Source organism: Macrotis lagotis, chromosome 4 (assembly GCF_037893015.1).
Source record: "Macrotis lagotis isolate mMagLag1 chromosome 4, bilby.v1.9.chrom.fasta, whole genome shotgun sequence".
NCBI lineage: Eukaryota > Metazoa > Chordata > Mammalia > Peramelemorphia > Peramelidae > Macrotis > Macrotis lagotis.
Genome location: NC_133661.1, coordinates 92524367 through 92549447, shown reverse-complemented (window position 1 = coordinate 92549447; position 25081 = coordinate 92524367). Strand labels below are relative to the sequence as shown.

The window sequence follows — 25081 nt, the reverse complement described above, 5'->3', positions numbered from 1 at the left end:
TTTCTCCTGGATCTGTTTTCGAGGTCAGTTGTTTTTCCAGTGAGATATTTCACATTTTCTTTTAATTTTTAGCTTTTTTGGAAGACTTTTATTTATTCCTGATTTCTTACAAACTCATCAGCTTCCTTTAGTTCCATTCTGCATTTGAAGGAGTTACTTTCTTCAGAGAGCTTTTTTTATCTCCTTTTCCCACTGGCCAATTCTGCTTTTTAAGGCATTCTTCTCCTCATTTGCTTTTTGTTTTGCTTTTTCCATTGGGCCTAAACTGGTTTATAACATTATTTTCTTTAGTATTTTTTTTGGTATGTCTTTCACCAGGCTTTTGAATTGGTTTTCATGATTTTTCTTAATCGCTCTCATTTCTCCTCCCAATTTTTCCTTCACCTCCCTTAATTACTTTTTTTTGGGGGGTTTTTGCAAGGCAAATGGGGTTAAGTGGCTTGCCCAAGGCCACACAGCTAGGTAATTATTAAGTGTCTGAGACCGGATTTGAACCCAGGTACTCCTGACTCCAGGGCCAGTGCTTTATCCACCGCACCACCTAGCCACCCCCCTTGATTACTTTTCAAAGTCTTTTTTGAGCTCATTAATAGTCTGAGCCCATTTTCTATTTCTCTTGGAGGTTTTGGATACAGAAGCTTCAATTTTGTCATCTGAGTATGTGTTTTGATCTTCCATGGGACTAAGGTAATTCTCTATGGTTAGATTCTTCTTTTTCTCTTGTTTGCTCATTTCCTCAGCCCAAGACTATTTTACAGCACTTCCAAGGCTTTGGGGTTGTTTTTTTTTTTGGGGGGGGGAACAGTTCATTGGGACCTTTATTCCTCCAAGGGCTTATGCAAAGCACTACCCTCTGCCCTGGGGCTATAAGGAGAGATCCAGCTTGGTTATTTAGTATAGAAGCCCAAACAGCAATATGTGAGTCTAGGCAAACAGCAGAGTCCTGCCCCAGGGAAAGCAGAGAAATCTCTTCAGACTTCCCTTACATTTCTGGGGGTGCAGGCTTCCAGTTCTTGCTGAAGATTCTGTGGCCGTGCTTCTCACTCCTCACTCACCCAGATACAGCAGAGTTCTCTCACCGCCCCTTCAAGCTGTTGCTTGTGCTCTCTGGACTGGACTGCACTGGCCTTACACTGTGGTTTTTTTTTTCCCAATCCCGGGTCCTGATGAAACACCTTTCCTACAGAACTTCTAAGTAATCTTGGACTGGGAAAATGTATCACTCAGCCTTTCTGTGGGTTCTGCCCCTCTAAATTTTGACTAGAGTCATCCTTTGTTTTTTGGGGGTTTGGGGGGGTCAGAGTTCCCTGGAAATGCTGCCTTCACAGTGCCGTCTTGGCCCCGCCCAATTATTTCTTGATAATAAATGAAAATACCTTCTTTTTTATACTTAGTTTTATTTCATATATATTTGAATTTTGCTACCAGGACTTGAAGAAAAGCTCTAAACTTTCATGCCCTAAGTTTGGGTCAGATTTTATGATTTTGGGTGAATTTGCTATTAAAGTCAATGTATCAATTCAATTTAACTGGAGTTTTCTAACTTTGAAGAGGTTTGATAAAACATATGTGTGTTCCATTTTTATGTATGATTATTTCTTTTGAACCTTCCATCTGAAATTAATTAGAAACCTTGCATGCCGAAGTGGACTTGACTGGATAGGAAAAGAGCCTGGTTTTGTTTCATTTAGTAATTGTGAATGTTGGTCTCTTCTGAGGGTTGTAGACCAGTTGATTAACAGTTACACTGATGTAAGTAAATCCATGCATTATCATTCTGTGCTTGATATCTGTATCTTTCCATTAGAAGATCTGTGCTGGAGGCATTCTTAGGTTCTTTTTATACTTTGGATATTGGTACAGTACTCAGACTGTCCAGCTGTTATCCCTTGCTCTTGCTATATGACAATCTATGTTTCTGATCATATATTTCCAGGATTTTTCTCTTATGCCACTTATATAAACAATCATTGGATCTATTTTGCAGCCTTCTTATACCCACTATGTATCTGTCTACTTAATTGCCTTTTGGAGTTTTAGTAAGTTGTTTCTTGGGAGATTGTTTATTTTTTGTTCATTTGTTTTAGCCTAGATTTATGATTTCATCATTCTAGGGAACTTCCTTTATCATTGCAGATTTATATTTACAGTATTTCTGCAATTTAAAAAGTCTTAAAGAATTTCCTAGGTTCCTTAGAGATTTAGTCCCAGGTAGCATGTGTAAGAGACCTGACTTGAACTTAGATCTTTGATTCTGAACCTAGCTTATTCTCTATCCATTATGCTACACTTGTTGATATATATATATATATACACACACACACACACACACACACACACACACACACAAATTTTATCTTTATAACTTCTTTTTTTATAACTTCTTGAAACATTAGACTACAAGGATCTTTTTCTGAAGGAAAATGGAAATTCACAATATTTGAGCTAGAAGAGACTCTATAGTCTTATTTTTTTTTTGTTTTTAGGCTTTTGCAAGGCAATTAGGTTAAGTGGCTTGCCCAAGGCCACACAGCTAGGTTATTAAGTGTCTGAGGTCATATTTGAATTCAGGTCCTCCTGATTCCAGGGCCAGTGCTCTATCCACTGCATCACCTAGCCACCCCAAGACTCTATAGTCTTATAATACAACCCTTCCATTTCTGAGGAAACAGGACTGGAAATCTAAAATTCTTCCTCAGTTCTTGTAATAGTCCTTCTTAGAAGGAAATTTTCTCTAGTCAGATAGGTTGAATAAAATAGAAAACTCAGGGTCATATTTAGAAGTTATTGAATAATTAATGGATTAATTCTTTCTGCATACCATTTTGTACTGGTATAATTTAAGATCTTCTATTACTTTAATATTTTTCTGTATTCAACTTGAAGCCAACTTGTGTGACAGAGAAAGTTTGACTTCTCTATACCAATGAACCCAGTCCCTGTCCCTTTCCTAGAGATTTGTTTTTTTCTGACTTTTTTTAATTAAAAAAATTTTTAAAGCACTCTGTCTTTATTTTTTTAACATTACTACAATAGTCATGTAAAAGTAAACATAATTCGCCCCCCCCCCCAAGAAAGAGAAACAGCAAGAAAAATAAAAAAAGTATGCTTCAGTTGGGATGGATAGCAAGGGAATAGTTTTTTTAATTTTATTTTCTGAATAACATCCTAAAGGAACTATGTTTAGGTGTTTTTAATTTTAAGTTCAGCTTTCCAATGGATCACAGCATTTTTCTTAATCCAAGAATGCCTCTTGATGCTTGCTACTGATCTGAAATTCTTTGACTCTCTAAGAGTTCATGCATCTGCCTTGTTTTTTTGTTTTTGTTTCTAATATATGTTTTACTTTAGTTGATGTACCACCTTATCATACTGTTAAATTTCTTTTATTTTTATTTTTTAAATGTCTGGAGTTTATTTTCGGAGGCATTCATGTGATCAGAAGTAAAACAAGGAGGGAGGAAAGCATACTATTGTAGAAAGAACACTAGACTATGATCCTAAGTTCAAATTCCAGTGTTATCACTCATCAGTGTGACCTTAGGCAAGTCACTTCTCCTTTGTGGCTCAGTTATAAAATTTACCAGAAAGTTTCTGGGACTATATGTAAAATGTTGTGTGTAAGTAACAGCCAGAAGATGTTATGGAGTAAAATAAGAAGAGTAATGTATAGCACAGTTCTATATAAAGAAATCTAAGATGATTTAAATAATTGGATCAGTAGTTGCTTTTCTTTAACCTTTCTTTCCATTCCCCTTATTTTTTTCTTTTTTTTTTTAGTTTTTTTTTCTTTTGCAAGGCAAATGGGTTAAGTGGCTTGCCCAAGGTCACACAGCTAGGTAATTATTAAGTGTCTGAGACCAGATTTGAACCCAGGTACTCCTGACTCCAAGGCTGATGCTTTATCTACTGCGCCACCTAGCCACCCCACCTTATTTTTTTCTTCTAAAAACCTTTTAAATATTGATCTTGGAGTGCAAAAAGAAAACATTTACTTCAGTTAAATATTTCCAATTAAATAATTTATAATATATAATTGAAGTCATTTCCTAGTGAAAATGTGATAAAAAGAACACAATTTTTTTAGGGTTTTTTTGTTCGTTTTGCAAGGCAAATAGGGTTATGTGGCTTGCCCAAGGCCACACAGCTAGGTAATTAACTGTCTGAGGCCGAATTTGAACTCAGGTACTCGTGACTCCAGGGCTGCTGTTCTATCCATTGCGCCACCTAGCTGCCCCAGAACACAAAATTTTTTGAAGATCACTTGAAAAAGCTATTCAACTCTGATAAGAAACACAAAACAACGTTAAGATGCTACCTCTCCTTGTGAAATTTGCAAAAAAAATTTTAAATGATCAAATTTAATGTTTTCAGGTCAGGACTGCATGGAATCCCATACACTTGTTATCATTAAAACGACATATTTAGGGGGTGGCTAGGTGAGTATATTGTCTGAGTGGAGAAAATTTCATACCATTTAAGTCAGCAAATTCTTATCTAGTTCTTTGTGCCTAGAGCTTTCACTGTGATGATTATCTCCAACTTATCCTGGATATAGATTGTTATACCTAGTTGTTTACATGTTGTCTCTCCCAGTAATATTCTCCTTCAGAGTAGGGATTGCTTTTTTCCTTTCTTTGTATGGGTAAGACATACAAGGTGTTTAAAAATGTTCCTGACTTGACTTCTGGGCATTATGCTAGGCCCTGGAGATAGAAAAACAAAAGGAAAAAAATTCTTTCCTCAAGGAGGAACCATCATGGTTGGGGGGAACAACAGGAACACATAGGTAAAAGGAAAATTATATTCAAATATATTTGAGATGGAGGGAATCTAGGAAATAGGGTAGGGAGACCCTCATAGGCCTTAAGTAAGATGGAGCTACAGCTCAGCCTTGTAGGGGTAGCTGGGGAAGGGCAGAGGTGAGGATGGAATGCAGCCATGTGTAGGACAAAATTGTTTTGGATCTTCTCATTCTACGTTCTTCTCATTTACGGACTTGACAGACAAGTTGGGATAGATTCTGGACTGGTAGTGGCAAATCAAACTTAATTGTTTCTGTAGTTCAGAGCAAAGACATTTATAATATTGCATTATTATAAAGGGGTGGCTAGGTGCGCTGTGGATAAAGCACCGGGCCTGGAGTCAGGAGTACTTGGGTTCAAATCGGGTCTCAGACACTTAATAATTACCTAGCTGTGTGGCCTTGGGCAAGCCACTTAACCCCATTTGCCTTGCAAAAACCTAAAAAATAACAATAATATCGGTATCTCTTCAATTTAGATATATTTATTTATATAAACCTCTGTGTGGCATGCAAGTTAATTTATTTATTACCATTAATAAAATATGATTTTTGGGGCGGCTAGGTGGTGTAGTGGATAAAGCACTGGCCCTGGAGTCAGGAGTACTTGGGTTCAAATCTGGTCTCAAACCCTTAATAATTACCTAGCTGTGTGGCCTTGGGCAAGCCACTTAACCCCATTTGCCTTGCAAAACCTAAAAAAAAATAAATAAATAAAATATGATTTCTCCATATCAAAAAGTAATACTATATGTAAACACTGCAAGCATTAGTCATTTCCTACTATGTTCTTTTGCTCTGATTCATTTTTTTCAAAGCAAATTTATTTATTAGCATAGTAAGAAAGGTAGCAAGAAAATTGAATTTGGGTGTATATTCTCCCACAAATATATATATATATATATATATATATATATATATATATATATGTATGTATATATAATGTATATATATATATATTACACACACACACACACACACACACATATACATACACAACAATGGGACTGCCCACAGAATTCACAAGTGGAGAGAGACATATGTTGGAAAAACATGTCTATAAGGTAACATTCAGCCCTGATACCCTTGGGTCCCCTGTCTTCCTCTAACTGCTGAACCTTGTGGGTCAACTCTTGGGTGGGGCACATAGCTACAGGTGAACACTTGGGTTCCATTGTTTATCTGGGCTCTCCATTGCTGAGAGACCTTTGAGGCAGTTCTTTGCATTCTCAGCTAAGTAGATTGTTTAATTGATAACGTTAATTGTAGTCAATGTAGATTGCTATTCTTTTAATAGCTTTGATTCTATCCTTTAAAAAAAAAAAAAAAACTTCGCTCCTCTCCCTTTTATCTTGACAAGTAGAATATTGAGAAAACTTTATGAATCTCTTTTTTTTGTTTTCATTTGTCTTTGTGTTGCTTATGAAACAAGACACTAGAATGTTATGAACTTTACAGGGTTATATTTGAACATCAAACTTTGAAATAAATATGAATTTTTATATCATTTTAAAAATGTTTATATGATGCTATGTGTATATTTTTTTTAAGAGCAGTATATGCCAAATCTAGAAAGTGAATTTTTCTCCAGGTAGTCATAGTAGTTGAACTACAAATTAAAGGAAAAGAAGAAAAAAATCATTTTTTACCCTTTTCAGATTAGCTGTGTTTTCTTTCTTTCTGTATTCTTTTCTTTTTTTTCTGCATTCCAAAAATAGCCCTAAAAAGCAAATTAAAACTCTGCTAAAAATTGATAATAGATCACTTCCATCACCATCATAAGACACAGCTGACTTTGTCCTATTTAATTTTAATCTCATTTTCCACTCTTCCTACTTTGTTTTGGAATGGAGACAAAGACAATAGCTTTGTATTATCGAAGCTAGCATCTAGGACTCCTTGGTTATTTAAAGTTTGGGTTCCATTGTTTATCTGGGCTCTCCATTGCTGAGAGACCTTTGAGGCAGTTCTTTGCATTCTCAGCTAAGTAGATTGTTTAATTGATAACGTTAATTGTAGTCAATGTAGATTGCTATTCTTTTAATAGCTTTGATTCTATCCTTGAGTTTAAGTCTGATCATGTAACTTCATGAAAGCTTCTGTGACTCCTTATTGCTTGTAAGAGAAGATGCAAACTCTTTCTGCATGGCTTTTAAAACCTTTCATTATCAAGTTTCAGGTTTTTTTTCTAGACCTGTTTCATATTAGTCCTCATATTCTCTAGTGTACCTAAAGTAGCCTATTTGTTGTTCATTGTGAGCTTTGCTTTTTTATCTCATGATTTCTGACCTTTGCCTGGAATTTAGTTAGTTTATTATCACATCTCCCTCTTAGGGATAGGGATTTATGGAACTTCCTCTTTCCTTTCTCAGGCTTTTGGGGAGGGGAGGAAACAGCTATTTATTAAATACCTACTATGTGCTAAGTACTTTCCAAATATCTTGCTGGTGTTTGTCTTGAACTGTGATGAAGAGAACCACAAAGCACCATGTTTTTGTCTACATGTAGACTATCTGCTGGTCTCTGACTGTAGCAGTATTTTGTACCTATATATCTGATGATGCTGATGATGTTTGTCCTTCATTCTTGAAGAAGTCCATGATGTTGGGGAGGTGATAGCATGACAAGCTCATGAATTGAAATTTGAGTGAGAGGGTCACCAGCCTCAGTTTCTCCTCCAGAGCTATGTCCAGTGGTCAGATAGGAATCAGGATGGCTGGAGTTGATGGTCCTGGATTCAAGGCAGTCAGGGTCAAGTGATTTGCCCAAGGTCACACAGCTAGTAAGTGTCAAGTGTCCAAGGTGGAATTTGAACTTCTCTCCTTGAGATTCCATGGCCAGTGCTCTCTCTGAGACACCTAGTTGCCTCTCAATTGTATGAATAATGATTTTCTTGATCCCTTTTCAATGTTAGACCATTTAGGAGAGCGTATCATCTTAAAAGTATAATTTATTTTTCAGAAACGTATTCTGATACATCTTTTTACAGTGAAACATATCTACCACTTTTCTGCCTACACAGAATGTCTTTAGGAATCCGTGACATTTTAGAACTTAGATGAGTTTACATTTTCTATGTAACATGCTCTAAGCAAAAAGAATTTGGAATTTTTGCCATTTAAGACTGAGAAAGGACTAAATTCTAGAACTTCTGGAACTGAGTAGATGTTTAACCCTAATGCTTGTTGAAGAATTAGTATCTTAGTTCACAACTGCCATATTAAAAGTTTAATATGAGTTTAGAGTCTTTTATTTACATGATGACTTCTTAATGTTGGGCACATTTTTTAATGTATTTTATTAAATTGTCAAAGCAAGTTAAGAACTTTGAACTAATAATGACTTTTTTTCCTGAGTTTTTTTTTGGGGGGGGAGCAGTGTTAATTTTCATTCCTATCAACTCTTTGTTCTAAGCAGGAAATGAGACTTGGGTCTAACTAGTTCCACCTCAGCCTTTTTTTCTTCTAACAGGAACTGCTAAATTTGCCAATGCATAACTTATTACAAGATCAGTTTAGAGCATATGCTTATTCTTAGGGTTATGGGTGTGTCTAGTTCACAGTAAGGCTATTGGAATGGATGACTCATACTTTATGCAGGCACTGTTGTACTTACTGGTAGTTTATTTTCTGTAAATCAAAAAAGACAGGAGTTCTTTTCATTTCAGAAATAAAATACTAATTTGTCTGAAATATGGATGACAATATTTTGGGAATAAATTTAATTTTAGAAAAAATGATAGGCAGAACCATCGGGGTTTACAGTGGCTTGACTTGGCCACCTCCATGATGATTGTCTGTGTAGAACTGAGGAGAACTGAGATTTTTATTGGAAGAGTTGCCCCTCTCCATAGCCTAGGAAAATGACCTGTTGGATCAGATCAGTTCTTTTTCCTTTTAACTTTTTCCTGTATAGATTTTTAAGGGTTTGTTAGGGGTATATGTACATATTTGATCTCGAATACCCTGGGTCTAGACAAATGGGAGTTCTTTGTACTTGACTAAAGCTTTTTTTTTTTTTTTGCAAGGCAAATGGGGTTAAGCCACTTGCCCAAGGCCACACAGCTAGGTAATTAAGTGTTTGAGATCAGATTTGAACCCAGGTACTCCTGACTCCAGGGCAGGTGCTTTATCCACTGCGCCACCTAGCTGCCCCATTGACTAAAGCTTTCTAAAAGACTGGTTGAGAATTTGCAGAAGCCTGTGGCAGGAGATATGCACTTGCTCATTTCCTGGACAGTGTTCTTGAATTGTAAGCTTGCTGGAGGAAGAAGAGACTGCCTTTCAGAAATCAAGACTTGAATCTCAATTTCCTCCCAGTTAGTATAGCAACTTACCTGAGAATGGGTTTGAGAAATGAAATTACCTTCAAAATGCATTATCTTTTTAAGAGAGTTTGGGATTATTTCTGGGTTTTGTATCTTCTTATGAACTCCTTCAAGGGCTGTTTTTATCTGTTTATGGATTTCTTTACCTGTAATCAGGAGGACCTTGAGTTCAAATGTAGTCTCAGCTGTGTGACCTTGGTCAAGTCTCTTAACCCTCACATCCAAGGCCATCTTCTGTCATCCTGATTCATATCTATCCACTGGAACCAAATGGCTTTGGAGGAGCACAGCCCCCCACCCCCTCAAAACCAATTGTTGTATATGTCACATTGCCATATCTTTGAGAAATGAAAACAAACATCATGGCCTTGAGTACTTACCTGGGAGCTGGAGGCTCATTTTGATTACATGGGGAAAATTTGAACACAACCTATAACTTAGCTACATTTGAAGACCCCCCCCACCCCACACACACACACACATTAAAATAAGGAGATTACAACAAGCCAAGAAATGAAAATGATTCTTGGGGTTGGCCTGATTTTCTTAGAGTTTAAGTGATTTGAGTGGGAGGGGGTGGAGTTAAGGAGAGAATCTATGCTGTGGTCTACAAACAGATTAGTATACTAATGCAGAGATAGGTGAAATGACTAGGCCAAGTCACAGGTAATAAAGAAATAGAGAGCTAGGGACATAATCCTGGGCCTTTCAGCTTTAAATGCACTATTCTTTCCACTGTACTATGCTGACTGGTTATTGCTGACTCTCTCAAATCAAAATTTTCCAAGTGGTAATGACACCCCCCCCACACACACACACATATACGCAATCTCACAAACACATGCACACAAAGATGAAAGAAAGAGATGGGGGAAGAGACAGAAGGAAGAAAAGAAAGAGGGAAGGAAGAAACTTCCTTTTAAAGCCATTTGGGCCCTAAGGATCTTAAAAAGCCCTTGTTTATATATTACCTCAAAAGAGTAGGAGACTTTATTTTGTTTGTGACCTTGACATTCTATCTTCTGAGTTATCTAACTGCCCCTCCTGATATAGTAAAGGTCATATAGATGAAAGTCCTCCTAGTAGATTCAAAGATTATTAATTAATTTCAATTATTTAAAGATTATTTTTATTTGTCAATAGTAAGGTTCATTGAACTCCATTCTCTGAAATCCTTGATAAGAAGTCCCCTCCTAGGAGCAGTTAGGTGGTGTGGTAAATAGAGCATTGGCCCTGGAGTCAGGAGGACCTGAGTTCAAATCCAGCATTAGACACTTAATAATTGGGCAAGTCACTTAACCCCATTGCCTTGAAGAAACCTAAAAAAAAAAAAAAGAAGGCTCTTCTTGAATCTCTCCTTTTTTTCAGAGGTGGAACCACATAGGAAATGTTTTTCCTCTTTTTTTATTCCTTGTTATAAAGTATGACTATCTGAGATGATGGGACTGATATTAGGAAATATAAGCATTATAAAAGCAAAAGATAGCAATAAATTATTTTAAAAATTCTTTCTGCCTTTTCTTCCCCATTTCTACATTCTTTTCATTAGGGTGTGTGTAAGCTGTGCTCCTAATAAACTTATTTTGGTCAGTTGAATAGTCTATAAAAAAGAACTCAGTGTGTGTGTGTGGGGGGGGTATGTCTGTTTTGTGTAGGTATGTGTATATATGCATATTAGGAAATTGATTCCATAGATTCCTGGGATAACACACTCTTTGAGACCCATTGCTATGTTCTATTGAGCCCATATAGTCTTCTTGTTCTTATGTCAATATGCATGAGTTGATAATTCTCTTTATACACTTGTATTTTGTAAGATTTATATAAAATAGATTTTGTCCAAAAGAAAGAATGGGGCGGCTAGGTGGCACAGTGGATAGAGCACCGGCCCTGGAGTCAGGAGTACCTGAGTTCAAATCTGGCCTCAGACACTTAATAATTCCCTAGCTGTGTGACCTTGGGCAAGCTACTTAACCCCATTGCCTTGCAAAAAATAAAAAGAAGGAAAGAAAGAATAAAAATGATCACATTAAGGACCCAGATGTTATCAGATTTGTGTGTCTGCCCAAGATTTATGTAAATAACCAAAAGAATGAGCGTTTATTACTTGCTGATGCAGCTCATTGGATATTTTGAAAGTTATTGGAAATCTTTTCTTTATATTGAACCTATCTTTTTATGATATCATTGTCTTAATTGCTTCTCTTTGATGCTTTCCTGTCAAATACAATAAAATTTCTATGGTGCTTTAAGCTTTGCAAAGTACTTCACTATATTATATCATTTGTGCTAACAGTAGCCTTCTAAAAATCTGAATACCATAATATGTTTTGACCATGATCACAGCAACTTTGTTGTGTAGAGGAGATGAAATGTAAATATCTACTTCAAGATAATTTGGATCACTGTCTTCCTTAAAATTTTGATTTGTCTGTAATTTGGATTAGATTGAAGATTTAAGTGTAAACTTCACTGCTTTTGGAATTTAATTTATCCAATGTTTGATTTGTTTTGTCTTTTTAAAGCTTTGGGAATAAATAATTATATCATGTCTTTAATTGTTAATGCTCCTTCTTTGATAGGAATTTGGGTGATTGCTTATGTCCTTTTGTATAGAGAATAATCTACAATGGGAACTGAGTAAATATTTATTATAGTGATTTAATTTTACATAACTTCAGATTATGCTCAAGGTTTGGAAAAATTAAATGTCTAAAAATATTGACTAAAATGGGTTTTAAGATTAGGAAGTTCTTTAGTTTAATGCAATGGCCTTTAAATTATAAATTACTCATCTAATAATCTCAAATCATTTAGAATAATCTGTTTATTGGTATCAGTTTTTTTGACCATCCCTATCATTGTTTATCATGTTCCTTCTTAAATTCTTTAAAGGGTATGTTGATTGAGGATGACCATGTTTTCATATACGTGTCGACTTGATTTGTACAATTATGTTTAATACAGTGAGTGGAATGCTGAACAAAGATGTCCATTTCACTTACCTATACTAGAACCATTTCACCCCATGGTCTGATCTGATAGGAAACAGACTATTGGTGATGGTCTTGCTGCTGCTGGGAATCTCTTGGCCTTTGAATAGGTTTCAATTCCTTCCTTATCAGTCAGACACCTCAGTACACCAACAATACTGGGCAAGCACTCTTGAAAAACATTTTTGGCAAATGAATGCCCCCAACTGTCCTTTATTAATCAAGTTTGAAAAACCCAACAAAATAGAACTGGGGATCTTATTACATTATTCTTAGCTGGGATATCCAGGTAACCTGGGCCTGCTTTGAACACTAATTTTTTGGTGAGTTCCTTATGAGTACTCTTTCCAAAATACAGATTGCAACTGATCCACTCTTTAATCTGTGAGACTTCTATCCAAGTCCTACCCTAAATCTTCTGTAGAGGTGGGGAGGCATGTTCCATAAATTGTGTTTGAAGTTTTCCTTTAGATCTTTTAACATTGTATGTATACATAGCTGGAAAGAAGAAACCTTGAAGATTTCAGGAAAATCATTCTCCAGGTTTGACCAAAAGTTAAATAACTTCTTTTGTTTAATGAAATGAACTTTTTGTTCAAAAATTCTATAAATTTTTACTTCATCTTGTGTTGGAGAGATGACTGAGGGCATGGGATCAGCTTGGATATTTCTCTCTCAAAACAGAAATGCTTGGATTTAGAATAATTATAACTTAATAAATATTTCATACATGCTTATGCCTAAATGCAAAATCCCCACAAAAAGAAAATGAATCATTGTTGTTATAATCCAATGAAATAAATATAGATAAAATGCTTTGCAGACTTTAAAGAATGATTAAACATTATCAATATTTTTACATGATTGACCCATTTATTTTTCTTATCATATTTTCTTGGATATTTTTAATGGTATTCTGCAATTTGTTGCCACCTAAGAATCAATCTCTTCACTTCTAGTGTTAACTACACACTACTGGAAAAATCTTAAAGCATAGGTCTGATTGTTTTACTGAAGATGCTATGGTGGCTCCTATTGATGTCTATGGGCAAAGACAAGCTTGGGATTCCAGTCTGCTTTCTGAAGTTACATCACTCCTATTTATCTTCCAGCCAAACTGACTTGTAGAGGACTTCTTATGACCTGCTATCTCCGGACCTTGAATGTGTTTCCCATTCTCTGCCTCTCAGGAGTATTACTAGCCTCCTTCTGGGATCAACTAAAGCTTTTCCTAATCTGTCCCAGGCCTATTAATTTGTATTTGTTTTATATTTTTAGGTGTCGGTTAGTAAACATTAAGAATCTACTATTAATTAGGCTCCACGTGTTGTCCTGGAGATGTCAAGAAAGGTCAAAGAAAGTCTCTACTTTTGAGGAATTTTCAGTCTAAGGGAGAAGACAACATACAGATGACTAGGTAGAAACAAACCATTCACACATACTGGGAAAACTGGAAATAAGCTATAGAGGGAAGGCCCTATAGACTTCTTTAGAAGGTGGGATTTTAGTGGAGACTTGCAGAAATACAGGGCAACCAGGAGGCAGAGGTAAGGTGGGGGAGCATCCCACAAAGACTTACTCTGATAGTATGGAAGCTAACTAGGCCTGACTTTTCATGAGATTTTCTTTAAAGTACTTGGCCTAGTGCAGTGTTAATAGATGTTTGTTCTTTGATTTTCCTCCTTGTTTTCTTTGCACTTTTCAGTTATTGTGTGACTTCTGTATTTACATAGCAAAAAGATACCTTTTGTGCATATGCAGATCATTTATAAGGATTTTTTGAAATGGAAGTTACTTGTGATTTATAGTGTTTTTTTGCAAATGAACACCCATGTTTTCTCTTCTCATAACTACCCACATTGAGAAAACAAGAAAAACAACCCCCCCAAGTTACAGATATACATAGTTAAGAAATTCCCACATTGTCCATATTTTTTTTAAAAAGCCTCAATCTTGAATTCATCATGAGGGCCCTGGAATTGTGGTTGGATATAATGTTAGTCAGATTTCCCAAGTCTTTCAAAATGGTTTGTCTTTGCAATATCATTGTTATTGTATAAATTGTTCTGGTTCTGCTCATCTCTTTTGTTGTATTGATGGTCTTTCCTAAGACTTTTTGGGTAGTAATAATCCTGGTCAGAAGTCAAAGATTAGTAACAATTGCTTAATATATTAGAATTTTGATCATAATCATATCATATATCATAAATCAATATCATAAATAATTGAATGTCTCAACTCATAGGGCTGACAATTAGTACATATCTTCGTGGATATTGCAGATAGAAAATGAGTTGGACTCAGAATTGACTAAGAGGAGAGTGGGCTGGTCTGCATCTGGGAAATTATGTAGTACTTTCAATCATACCAAACTGCTCCCTGAAACAGAAATCCATCTTAAAAAAAAATTCTTCAGTGTGATGTTTCACTTTCTCATATTATTGCAGTGAAAAATTTGTAATGATTTCCAGAGACCGCAGCTGCTAGAAGAGTACTAGAAAATGTAGGACAATTTCATGACACGAATTGTCTATATACGACTGAATAATTTGTTTTCTATAATGAAATTTTATTTTAATAGTAACTCAAGACTTTGTATTTCTCATAATGCTATTGATTTTATTTAGTGAGTTTGTTTTATTTTTTGCAAAGTGACTTGAATTTCAGAAGAGTTTTCCCTGTAGATGTCTATATGATGCAGTTATTTTTGGAGGGTATAATGATGGGTAAAAACAAGAAGCACATTGACTTTTGGTTTACATTTGAATCCAATTAAACATTTTTCAAGCATATACTATGAACAAGGCACTATTAAATGGTCTGAAATAGTTGGGGCCTAAATAAAAGAATACACTTAGCAGATTTTGCTTGTGAACATTGTTAAAACTCCTAGCCCAGAAACTGTTACCATCTTATAAGCATGCTCTCTCTTTTGTATTACTTTGTAGTACTATGTGCCTATTTTGTATTTGTTTGTTTTATTCTTCCTGCCTATGTAAACCTCTTGAGAGAGTCTCCATTTCATTTTTCAATTATATATCATCTTGGTGTTCTATAATGCTTAATAAATGATTGCGATGAATGAAGTCTGTTGGAATTAAACAGAGGTTCTTATGTATATTAAATATAATCTTTACATGCAGAGTTCCTTGAAATTTCTGAAACAGACCCATCAAACTTTTTCCTATTTGGTCATAGTGAAATGAATTTCCTAGTTCATTATTATTCTAATACATCAAAGGATATCAGTTCATTGTTTTAGGATTACCTTTGACAGTATTGTTCTGACATCTTGAGCATCTTCCCATCCTGAGCAGTTCTTGTCCATGTTCTTTAAGTTTGCCATAGGGGTTTACCCATCACATTGGGGATTTCTTTAAGTTTCTGACTCAAGGTACTGTTCAAATATGTGGGCTGTCTTTCAGTCATCTTTGACTCCAACCACTCTAGGCCAGGCCTAACTTAGACTGGTAGATGTTTTCATTTGTTATCGGAATGAAATGAAATATTGATTTACCATCTTTAATAAAAGGAAGTTTCTTAATACCATGGAAAGAAAATATCTAATGATTTTATTCCAGACTTAATAATTATCAAATAAAATGAACATTTCCAGAAATGATTAGGAAAAAAAGAACATTGTCCATTGAAACTGCAAACCCCTCTTTTAGGATTTACTTTCCCTTTTAAGTATAATAAATTAATCATCTAACTTTCAAAATTGTTCTGTTTATGCTTTAAAAAATTCTTCTGTGTTCTCTTTCCTGTTTCTTTCCTTTTTTTTGGTAACCCTATAGCTATTTCATCTCTGCCCCAATTTCAAAAAGAAAGAGAAAAGCCCTTATCAAATATTTATAATCAAGCAAAATTAATTCCCACTTAAAGAAAAGTCTTTATTGTGCACTATAAGTCTCTCACCTCTCAGGAAGTGGGGCAGCATGCATGCCTTACAAAGTCTGATCTGGAATCGTGATTGATTATTGCATTCTTTATAATTCTGAAATCTTTCAAAATTATTTTTTACATTATTACTGCCCTTGGATAAATTGGTTTAGTTTTGCTTTTATTCTAGTTTCTCTGAAAGCATCCTTTTCATCATTTTTACAGCACAATTATATTCTGTTAAATTTATATATATATATCATAATTTGTTCAGTCATAACCCAATTAATGGGCATTCTCTTAGTTTCTAGTTCTTTGCTATAATGAAAGAGCTTCAGTAAGTATATTTTTTCAGGTATCACAGGGTAAAAGTTATATATAGTTTAGTAACTTTTGAAAAATAGTTTTAAATTGCTTTCTAGAGTAGCTGATCAGTTTACAGTTCCACCAACAGGATATCAGTGTCTCTTTTTCTTGCTCTTTAACAATTGCCATTTTGGGGAGTCATCTTTGTTAATATGTTAAGTGGTGGGGACAGAACCTGTCACTTTAATTTAGATTTTTCACCTATCATTAGTGATTTAGAGGAGTTTTTTAAAAAAATGTGGTTCATGATAGTTTGCATTGATTTTGAGAACTGTCTTTTCATATGCTCTATGACATTGTCTTTTGGAGAAATGGATCTTGTTCTTATATTGTTGAATCAATTCATTTATATTGCTTGACTTTGTCCAAATACTTTTCAATTGTATGTAATTACAATTGTCCATTTTATCTCCTATGATTCTTTCTATCTCTTATTTCATCGTAATTTTTTCTTTTCCAAAGCTGCAGGAAGTAATTTCTTTCTTGTTCCTCTAATTTATTTATGATGTGACCTTTTAAGTCATATTTCCATTTGGAACTAGTTTAGTAAGTTTACTAGTTTTCCCAGCAGCTTTTGTCATATGTCAAGTTCTGGTAGTGGTAACCCTCTGCCTCAGGGTCTTTGAGTTTTATCAGATGCTATGTTTGTTTGCTTCTGTATGTTTTGTTTCTAATACTTTCTACCCATGAATCTCTCTAGATTTTAAAGTGGTACCAAACAGTTTTTACAATTATTGCTTTGTAGTATAATTTTGAGGTTTGGGATTCCAGGGTCTCGTTTCTCAATTTTCCCCAATCTTCCCAGTTTTCAGGTAATATTTTCATTGTTTTTGCTGTTTGAGGTCCCTTTAGTTTATGGTATCAGCACTATTTAATTTGTGAGTCATTGTGAGTGTTACAAATTTTTGTTGAATTTTGTGAGTTTTGCCACTTGGTAGTCTTTGACTAGACATATGATGTTATGCTAACAAATTTCTTTCAATAAAATTATGAATAGTACCTTACTTTACTAATTATTAATATATTTTATAAAGACCCTGTTTTTAGTATTAGTACTAATCTTTTTCAGTAGTTTTGTAAGAATATGTAACTCTCAAACTCCTATCACTAAATCACCTTTTGGACATCTCAAACTTGATGCCCCATAGGTATTTCTAACTTATTTTGTACAAAACATAACTCATTATCTTGTTCCTCAAAACCTCTCCTTTTCTGAACTTTCCTAATACTATGTTCATGACCTTGGTATCATCCTCTAATTTTCACTTTCTTTACCTTATATCTGTTAGTTTCTAAATCTTGTCTTTTCTACTTTCATAACATCACTCATAGATACCTCTTTCTGTCCACTTAAATAGTGACCTGTCCTGGTCTAAGCCCTCATCCACTCTTGCCCCCTCTATTGCAATAGCCTTTTGGGAGATCTCCTCAAGGCTATCTTTCTACAATCAGCTGCCACTCAGCTGTAAAAAAAAATAATTTTTCTAAAATGCTGCTCTAATCAGTAAATTTTAATTGCTTCCTATTACCACCATGATCAAATGTAAAATCCTCTGTCTCTCACTTATTTATTTATCTAGTTATTTATTTATAGGTTTTTGCAAGGCAAATGGGGGTTAAGTGGCTTGCCCAAGGCCACACAGCTAGGTAATTATTAAGTGTCTGAGACTAGATTTGAACCCAGGTACTCCTGACTCCAGGGCCAGTGCTTTATCCACTATGCCACCTACCTGCTCCTCTGTTTCACTTTTAAAACTAAGAAACTAATTATTTTGTCATTTTGTATTAAAATAATTTGTTCAGTAGACTTTTTTTTTTTAATGAGGGTTAGAAATTATGCTGTCTCCTGCAAGCATCTGAAAAGATAGTGTATGTCTAGGTTACAAGTTGAACTTTGGATTTACATATGTACTCTTGAGTGCTCCTAACATAGGAGCTCCTAGATTATACCATATGCTTAGTGGGAATTCTCTCCTACTTCATTTTTCAAGTCTCAAACTAAAATTTTGCCTTCTCTAAAAATCCTTTTCCAATTCCCCTAATGCTTGTGCATTTCTTCTGAGATTATCTCTAATTGATCTTATCTATATCTGGTTTGTACATAGTAATTTGCAAGTTGACTGCTCCATTAGACTGGGAGATTCTCAAAAGAAGGGGCTGTCTTTGCCTTTCATTGTATGATATTCCCAGTGTTTAGCACAGTGGCTGGCACATAGTAACTCTTCATATATTCTTATTGACTTGACATATACCACCTTTTACCTGATACACTCATTTTGCTTTAATATTTTTAGTGAGGTTATTCATTCCCTTATTCCCTTCCTTCCCTTATTCCCTTCCAATAAATATATAGAGATTGTAGTTTTTAAATAAGTAGTAAGGTTAGACAAGCACTTAGAATTTTATTTAACTCCATTAGTTGTTAAATTCATATCCTTTGAATTTCAGAATTTCTTTTATCAATATATATGGCTTACCTTCTAAAAAGTATACTACCCTGACTGCTTATTTCTTACAACTTCTAAATGGTTCACAAGGCTTTATAATCTTGCTAAATTTTTACCCTCTTAGTCTCTTCAAAGCAGCAATGCCAAATTCATTTAATAGTGTTACCATGGTAGTAGCCTTCCATTTTTTCCCTTCAGAGAAAAGATTAAAGAAGGGACTTTAGAAGTCATTTATTTTAATTCTTCTATTTATGATTTATAGAATAGTGAATGCTAGTCTAGAAAATTTATGTCTTGACATCATCACACCAACACAGTTGGAATTTGAACCTAGATTTTTCACTCCAAATCCAAGACCTTTTCTGCTTTACCATTGTACTCTAGAGTTTAGGGTTTTCCCTGAATTTACCTTTCGAGAATGAACTTTTTGTAGTTATTTAATCTAATCCCCGTCTCATCTACCCTCTTTTCCTTGATGATAATGGATAATTATAATGAATTCCCTTTTTAGGTGACAGGAATTCAGCATCTATAATTTAATCTATTAAGTCTTCTAGTAAGGGAACATGAACCCACTCTTGAAAACTGCAAATCCTTCAAATATTCAAGATTATAATGAAGTCCATTCATCTAAAAATGTGGGGAGAAAATGCTAAGCCTCTCTTTTTTCATTGTTATAGTAACTAACTGGACTTATGGCTGAGTTTTAAATTTGAATCACATTTCATATTCATAGTCACTTTTGTTGACCATTTTAATTTTTTAAAAATATGCTGCTTTAGATATTATAATACATTTTCCCATGTTAGTAGATTTTAAAATAAATGCTTTTTAATTTTATTTTAGCCACTGATCTTCTTCTGGCCTGGAATCCCATTTGTTTAGGACTGGTGGAAGGTGTGATTGGGAAAATTCAGCTCCATTCAGGTAAGTTTCCTAAGTTCTTATTTAAAACATAAATAATACCTTTATTTATTACTAAAGTATTTGCTGTATTTTTCTCATCAAAGCTGAGGCTATTATGCATCTTTGCCAGATCACAGAGGTTTAGTTATGACTTTGATCTATCTGTGGGACCTGATTACATACTTAAGTGGCTACTAGGGTTCTCTTTTATTAAAGTTTTTTAACTTTTCTTTTTTTTGAATGTTATTTTATTTCTTTCAATTACATGAAAAGATAGTTTTCAACATTCATCTTTTTATAAACTTTAGAGTTCCACATTTTTCTGTCTCCCTTGCTTCCCTTTCCCCTTGTCATGACAGTAAGTAATTGGATATATGTTATACATATTCAAACATACTTCTATATTAGTTATGTTACAAAAGAAGAATCAGAAAAAAAAAGAAGCAAGTTTTAAAAAAGTGAAAAGAGTGTTCTTTGGTCTACATCCAGACTCCTAAGTTTTTTTGTATGAGTATGGATGGCACTTTTCATCCAAGTCTTTTATAATTGTCTTTTTTCACTGAACTACTGAATCCAGGTCCAGCACTCTATCCACTCTATCCAGCACTCTATCTAGCTGTCACCATGTAAATAAAATTTAAGCACTATTTATTGATCACTCTTAATGTTTCAGGCCTCTGTACCATAAAGAGTACTTCAGGGCCACAGTTTCTTTTCTTTATGGAATGATAATAGAATAGAGGAAATTATCATCAAAGGCTTTTTTTGCGGTTTACATATCAAACATAATATGAATTAGATGATAGAGTATTTGTCTTTACTCATATATGACTTGTGTGATCTGGAGCATGCCCTGGTATTTAGATTTGGGAGGGATCTTAGAATATATCTACTTCCACCTGATCATTTTACAGATGAGGAAATTGAATTCCTCGGGAGACTTGTCCAAATTTGCACATTAAACAGAGCCTAGATATTATTCTAGGTCTTCTGATTCCAAATCCAGAACATTTGCTGCCACCTGGAAGACTATTATAGTTTACTTAGAATTTTAGATAAATGGGAACTCAATTTTCATTATTTTTTAAATAAGTTTACCTCATTATATTAAAACTCTAACTTTACCATAGAAGTATAATATTTTCTTTCTTCTATAACCTGAACCCAAAAGGGGGCAGATATTTTTGTAATCTAAATGTTTTTAATAGGATTGAAAATAGCATGCAAGATTTAGTTGGCTTAAATTATATTTTAGTTGATTTAAAATACTGTTAGAGTAGTTTAACACGAGTTCTGACCTAGACTATAATTTTTTTGTTTGTTTTTTTTTAGATTTTTTTTCAAGGCAATGGGGTTAAGTGGCTTGCCCAAGGCCACATGGCTAGGTAATTACTAAGTGTCTGAGGTTGGATTTGAACTCAGGTCCTCCTGACTCCAGGGCCTATGCTCTATTCACTGTGCCACCTAGCCGCCCTCAGACTATAATTTTAATGTTTTCCCTTTACCTTATGAAACTTGTGACTGAACTCAATGAAAAAATATTAATATGAAATTTGACTTGTATAGATAGGCATTTGGGATATTTAGAAGGTTTCCTTCTTATGTCTCTAACTTTACAAATGTCAGCTTCAATAATTAAGGACTATATGCCAGACACTGTTCCAAGTGCTAAGGCTATACTAAGATAGTCATAAAAACAGTCCTTTCTGTCAAGGATATTACAGTATAATAGAAGATTATAGGCAAGAATGTATATACAAAGGAATGAGTTTTTGGGGGAAGGAGTATACTGCAAATGGGGAGATCAGGAAAGACTTCAAATAGAAAGTAATATTTGAACCCAATCTTAAAGGAAAACCAGGGATTCCAAGAGGCAGAGGGAAGAAGGGGCTACATTGGGAGAGGTGTAAGTGCTAAGTAAAGTGTATTTTTGACCCTAGAGGTAAGAGAAAGTCACTAGAGTTTATTGATTTGGGGGATTAGAAATGAAAGGTAATGGGGCAGCTAGGTGGCACAGTGGATAGAGCACCAGCCCTGGAGTCAGGAGGACCTGAGTTCAAATTTGACCTCAAACACTTAATTGCCTAGCTGTGTGACCCTGGGCAAGTCACTTAATCCAATTGCCTTAAATAAAAAAAATTTACAAAAAGAAATGAAGGTTAATGGAAATTTATGCATTAGGAAAAACACTTTGGTGACTGTGTGTGTGGAGGATGGATTGAAGAGGTGCAGTAGCTGGAAGTAGAGGGGAACAGATAGAAAACTAGCTATAACCTCAGTAAGGAGGATGAGAACTTAAACTAGGCTTGTGGTGCATTAGGAGCAGCTGATGTGAGAGACCTTGTGGAGTCAGAATCTATCTCCATGGCTGTATAATGGTCCCCTCTTCTCCACTCACAAATCCACGTCCCAGTAGAATATTCAGCTCTTTCTGCCTTTATTCTTTGAACTGATTCAATTCAGCCAGCATTTCTAGAACATCTAGGCAATGGAGGTAGACAGCACCAAAGTAACCCTTGTCTTCTAGGAGCTTGGTCTATCTAGACTTCAAAACGAAAGAAGCTAAAAATGTTCCCTCTTCTCTTTCCTCCCAACCCCCTCAAAATGGCAGAAACAGGAAGTAAACCAGAAAAACATGTTCTGCCAGTTGTGTGCTTCCTTGGTTCTTGGTTTCCTTCCTATCCCATTCAGAAGAGAAGCCAGGGAAAACCAGTTCTCCTTTCTTCTTGCCCTCAAATTTCAACCTGGGGAGAGAAAGGTTGGCTGGTAGACCTAATAGATAGACAGTTTGATTTCCTTCCCAACTACTTCTGCCTAGTTAGTCTCATTGTGAGATTAACAGAGGTTCATATATTGTAGCTGTCCTGATGTGGAGGTTAGTAAGAGCTCAGTCAGCTCATTCCTGACTTTGCTTTGCTTAAAGGAAATTAAAAAAAAAATCCTAAGAAGCAGAGAGGAATGGCAGTGTATTCCAGGAAAGTCCAACCAGGGCAAAGGCAGAGGCAGAGAGGGCAAGGAACGGAACAGAAAGCAAGGTTGAATTGACAGGTCTTTTTTAGGGTTTGTAAGCCAGAGGCGGTTATATTTGATCCTAGTGGCAATAAGGAGCCATTAAGGAAAATTCCTCTAGCAGTTCTATGGAGGAAGGACCTGGAATGAGAAGATACTTGAGGCAAATAAATCAATCTAATGAGGTGGGGCATTGACAACTCAAGGAATTGGGAAATGGGGTCTGAACCATGAAAAGGTAAAGGGATGAAGACTGGGACTCTAAAAGAGGAGTGAAATAGAATTAGCTAGGAAACCATAGATTGGAATCAGATTAGGAAGGATGTTAAATGCTGAACAGAACAGTCCATATTGTATCCCAGACACAAAAGAAAGCCACAAAAACTTTTTGAGCTGGGGAATGACATAGTCAGACTTGTGTTTTACTAATACCATGTGGGACATAATTTAGAGAGGGAAGAGGCCAGATGCAGAGACTAATTAATTAGGAGGCTATTTCAGTCATCTTCCAGGTGAGAGACGACCTGATTTATGGTGGTTGTGGGACAGGAATGAGGAACAGGGATCAGACACAAGAGATGCAGTAAAGATAGATTCAGCAGAACTAGCAACTTGGCTATAAGGGTCAAGAATTGAGGTTGTTAATCTGGATGAGGATAAAAAACATTTCTTGAATAAAAGGAAAGTTGGAAAGAGAAGACTGGTGTTTTTTTTTTAGAGGGACTAATGAATTCAGTTTTGACTATTAAAGTTGGAGATACACACATGGGACATTCATGAAAAGATGCCTAGGAACAGACAGTTGGAAATGTGAGACTGGAGCTCAGGAGAGGAATGAAGGCTAGGTTTGTTTATTTAGAAATTATCTTCATAAAGTTGTTAGGAGATCAGATATAGAGAGAAAAGAGAAGAAAATTTCAATACTGAATATATTCAGTGGAGTCAAGAATAGTAAGTAATTTATGATTAATATAATGTAATAATAAATGATAATTCCACAAAGGATACTGAAATATATATTTTTTATTTCTTTATTTTCTTTCTTTTTTTTTTTTTTTAGGTTTTTGCAAGGCAAATGTGGTTAAGTGGCTTGCCCAAGGCCACACAGCTAGGTAATTATTAAGTATTTGAGACTGGATTTGAACCCAGGTACTCCTGCTCCAGGGCCAGTGCTTTATCCACTGCACTACCTAGCCACCCTGTGGATACTAAAATATTAGTCACTCATGTTAGGGAGAACCAGGAGGGAGGTATCCCTAAAACCCAGGGAAGAGAAAGAATCCAAAAGGAGGAGATAATTAACAGTGTTAGTTTTTATAGGAAGGTGAGAAGAATGAAAACTGATAAAAAAAAAATTTCTATTGAATAATACCATTGTTGACATTGCAGAGGACAGCTTTCAATCGAATAGTCAAGATTAAGAGTGTAGTGAGTAAGAAAGTAGAAGGAAAGAACATAGTGTTCTTTAGAGGGGGAGGTTTGGTAATAAAAGACAAGAAATAGAAAGCTTGAGGATAATATGGTCAAATATAGGTTCTTTATGAATGAGAGAGTTCTGGGTATATTAAAGTTAGAGAAAGGGAATTGTTGGGTGAGGAGTTTGTTGCATGGATTACTACTTGAAAATTGAAGGAAATTTTCAATGAATAGGGGCTAAATATTAATCTCCTCAAATAGGAGAAAATTTAATAGCATATTTATCCCAGCTCTTAAGAGAAAAATTCCTGACTACAAAAGAAGTGGAGAATTTTACCAGTAACAAGCTGGATATATTTTTTAAAGGACACATAAAACTTTGGCACAATTGAGAGACAAAAAAGTATTTAAAGAAAATCAACTTGTAGGGGACAGCTAGGAGGTGCAATGGATAAGAGCACCAGTTCTGGAGTCAAAAGGATCAAAGTTCAAATGTGACCTCAGACACTTAATACTTACCAGTTGTGTTTCCTTAGACAAATCATTTAAATTGCCACACACAAAAAAAAGAAAGGAGAAAATGAAGCAAAGTTATTATCCAAAACACATAAAAAATAGACATGAATTCACAATATTAACATCCAGAATATATATAGAAGTATAGGCAAATGGTTTTGTGCAGAAATGTAGAACCTCATATTATCAATTTAAAAATGCAAATTAAAATAACTGTTGTTATATTGTATATGTTATAGTTACATAGTATGACTCTAGTTCTATTCTTAATTAGCCTACTAAAATAGCAGAAATAATAAAACTGTTGAGAGAAGCAAAAGGAAATGTATTCATAGACTTTTAATGACTCAACTGTAAAAGCAGTCATGCAGTGTATAAACAGTTTAAATTGTCCTTTGACTCAGTGAGTTCATTT

At 35.0% G+C, this 25081-nt stretch overlaps 1 protein-coding gene across 2 annotated transcripts in view; it reads left to right on the top strand.

Annotated features, from left to right (window-relative positions):
* INPP5F (inositol polyphosphate-5-phosphatase F) overlaps window positions 1–25081 on the top strand; it is an 89252-nt gene that overhangs the window by 7829 nt on the left and 56342 nt on the right. For both annotated transcript variants that reach the window (XM_074233517.1, XM_074233516.1), the window contains exon 2: window positions 19666–19746. In XM_074233517.1, coding sequence (XP_074089618.1) covers window positions 19666–19746 — 81 coding nt within the window. The remainder of the gene's footprint in view (window positions 1–19665; window positions 19747–25081) is intronic.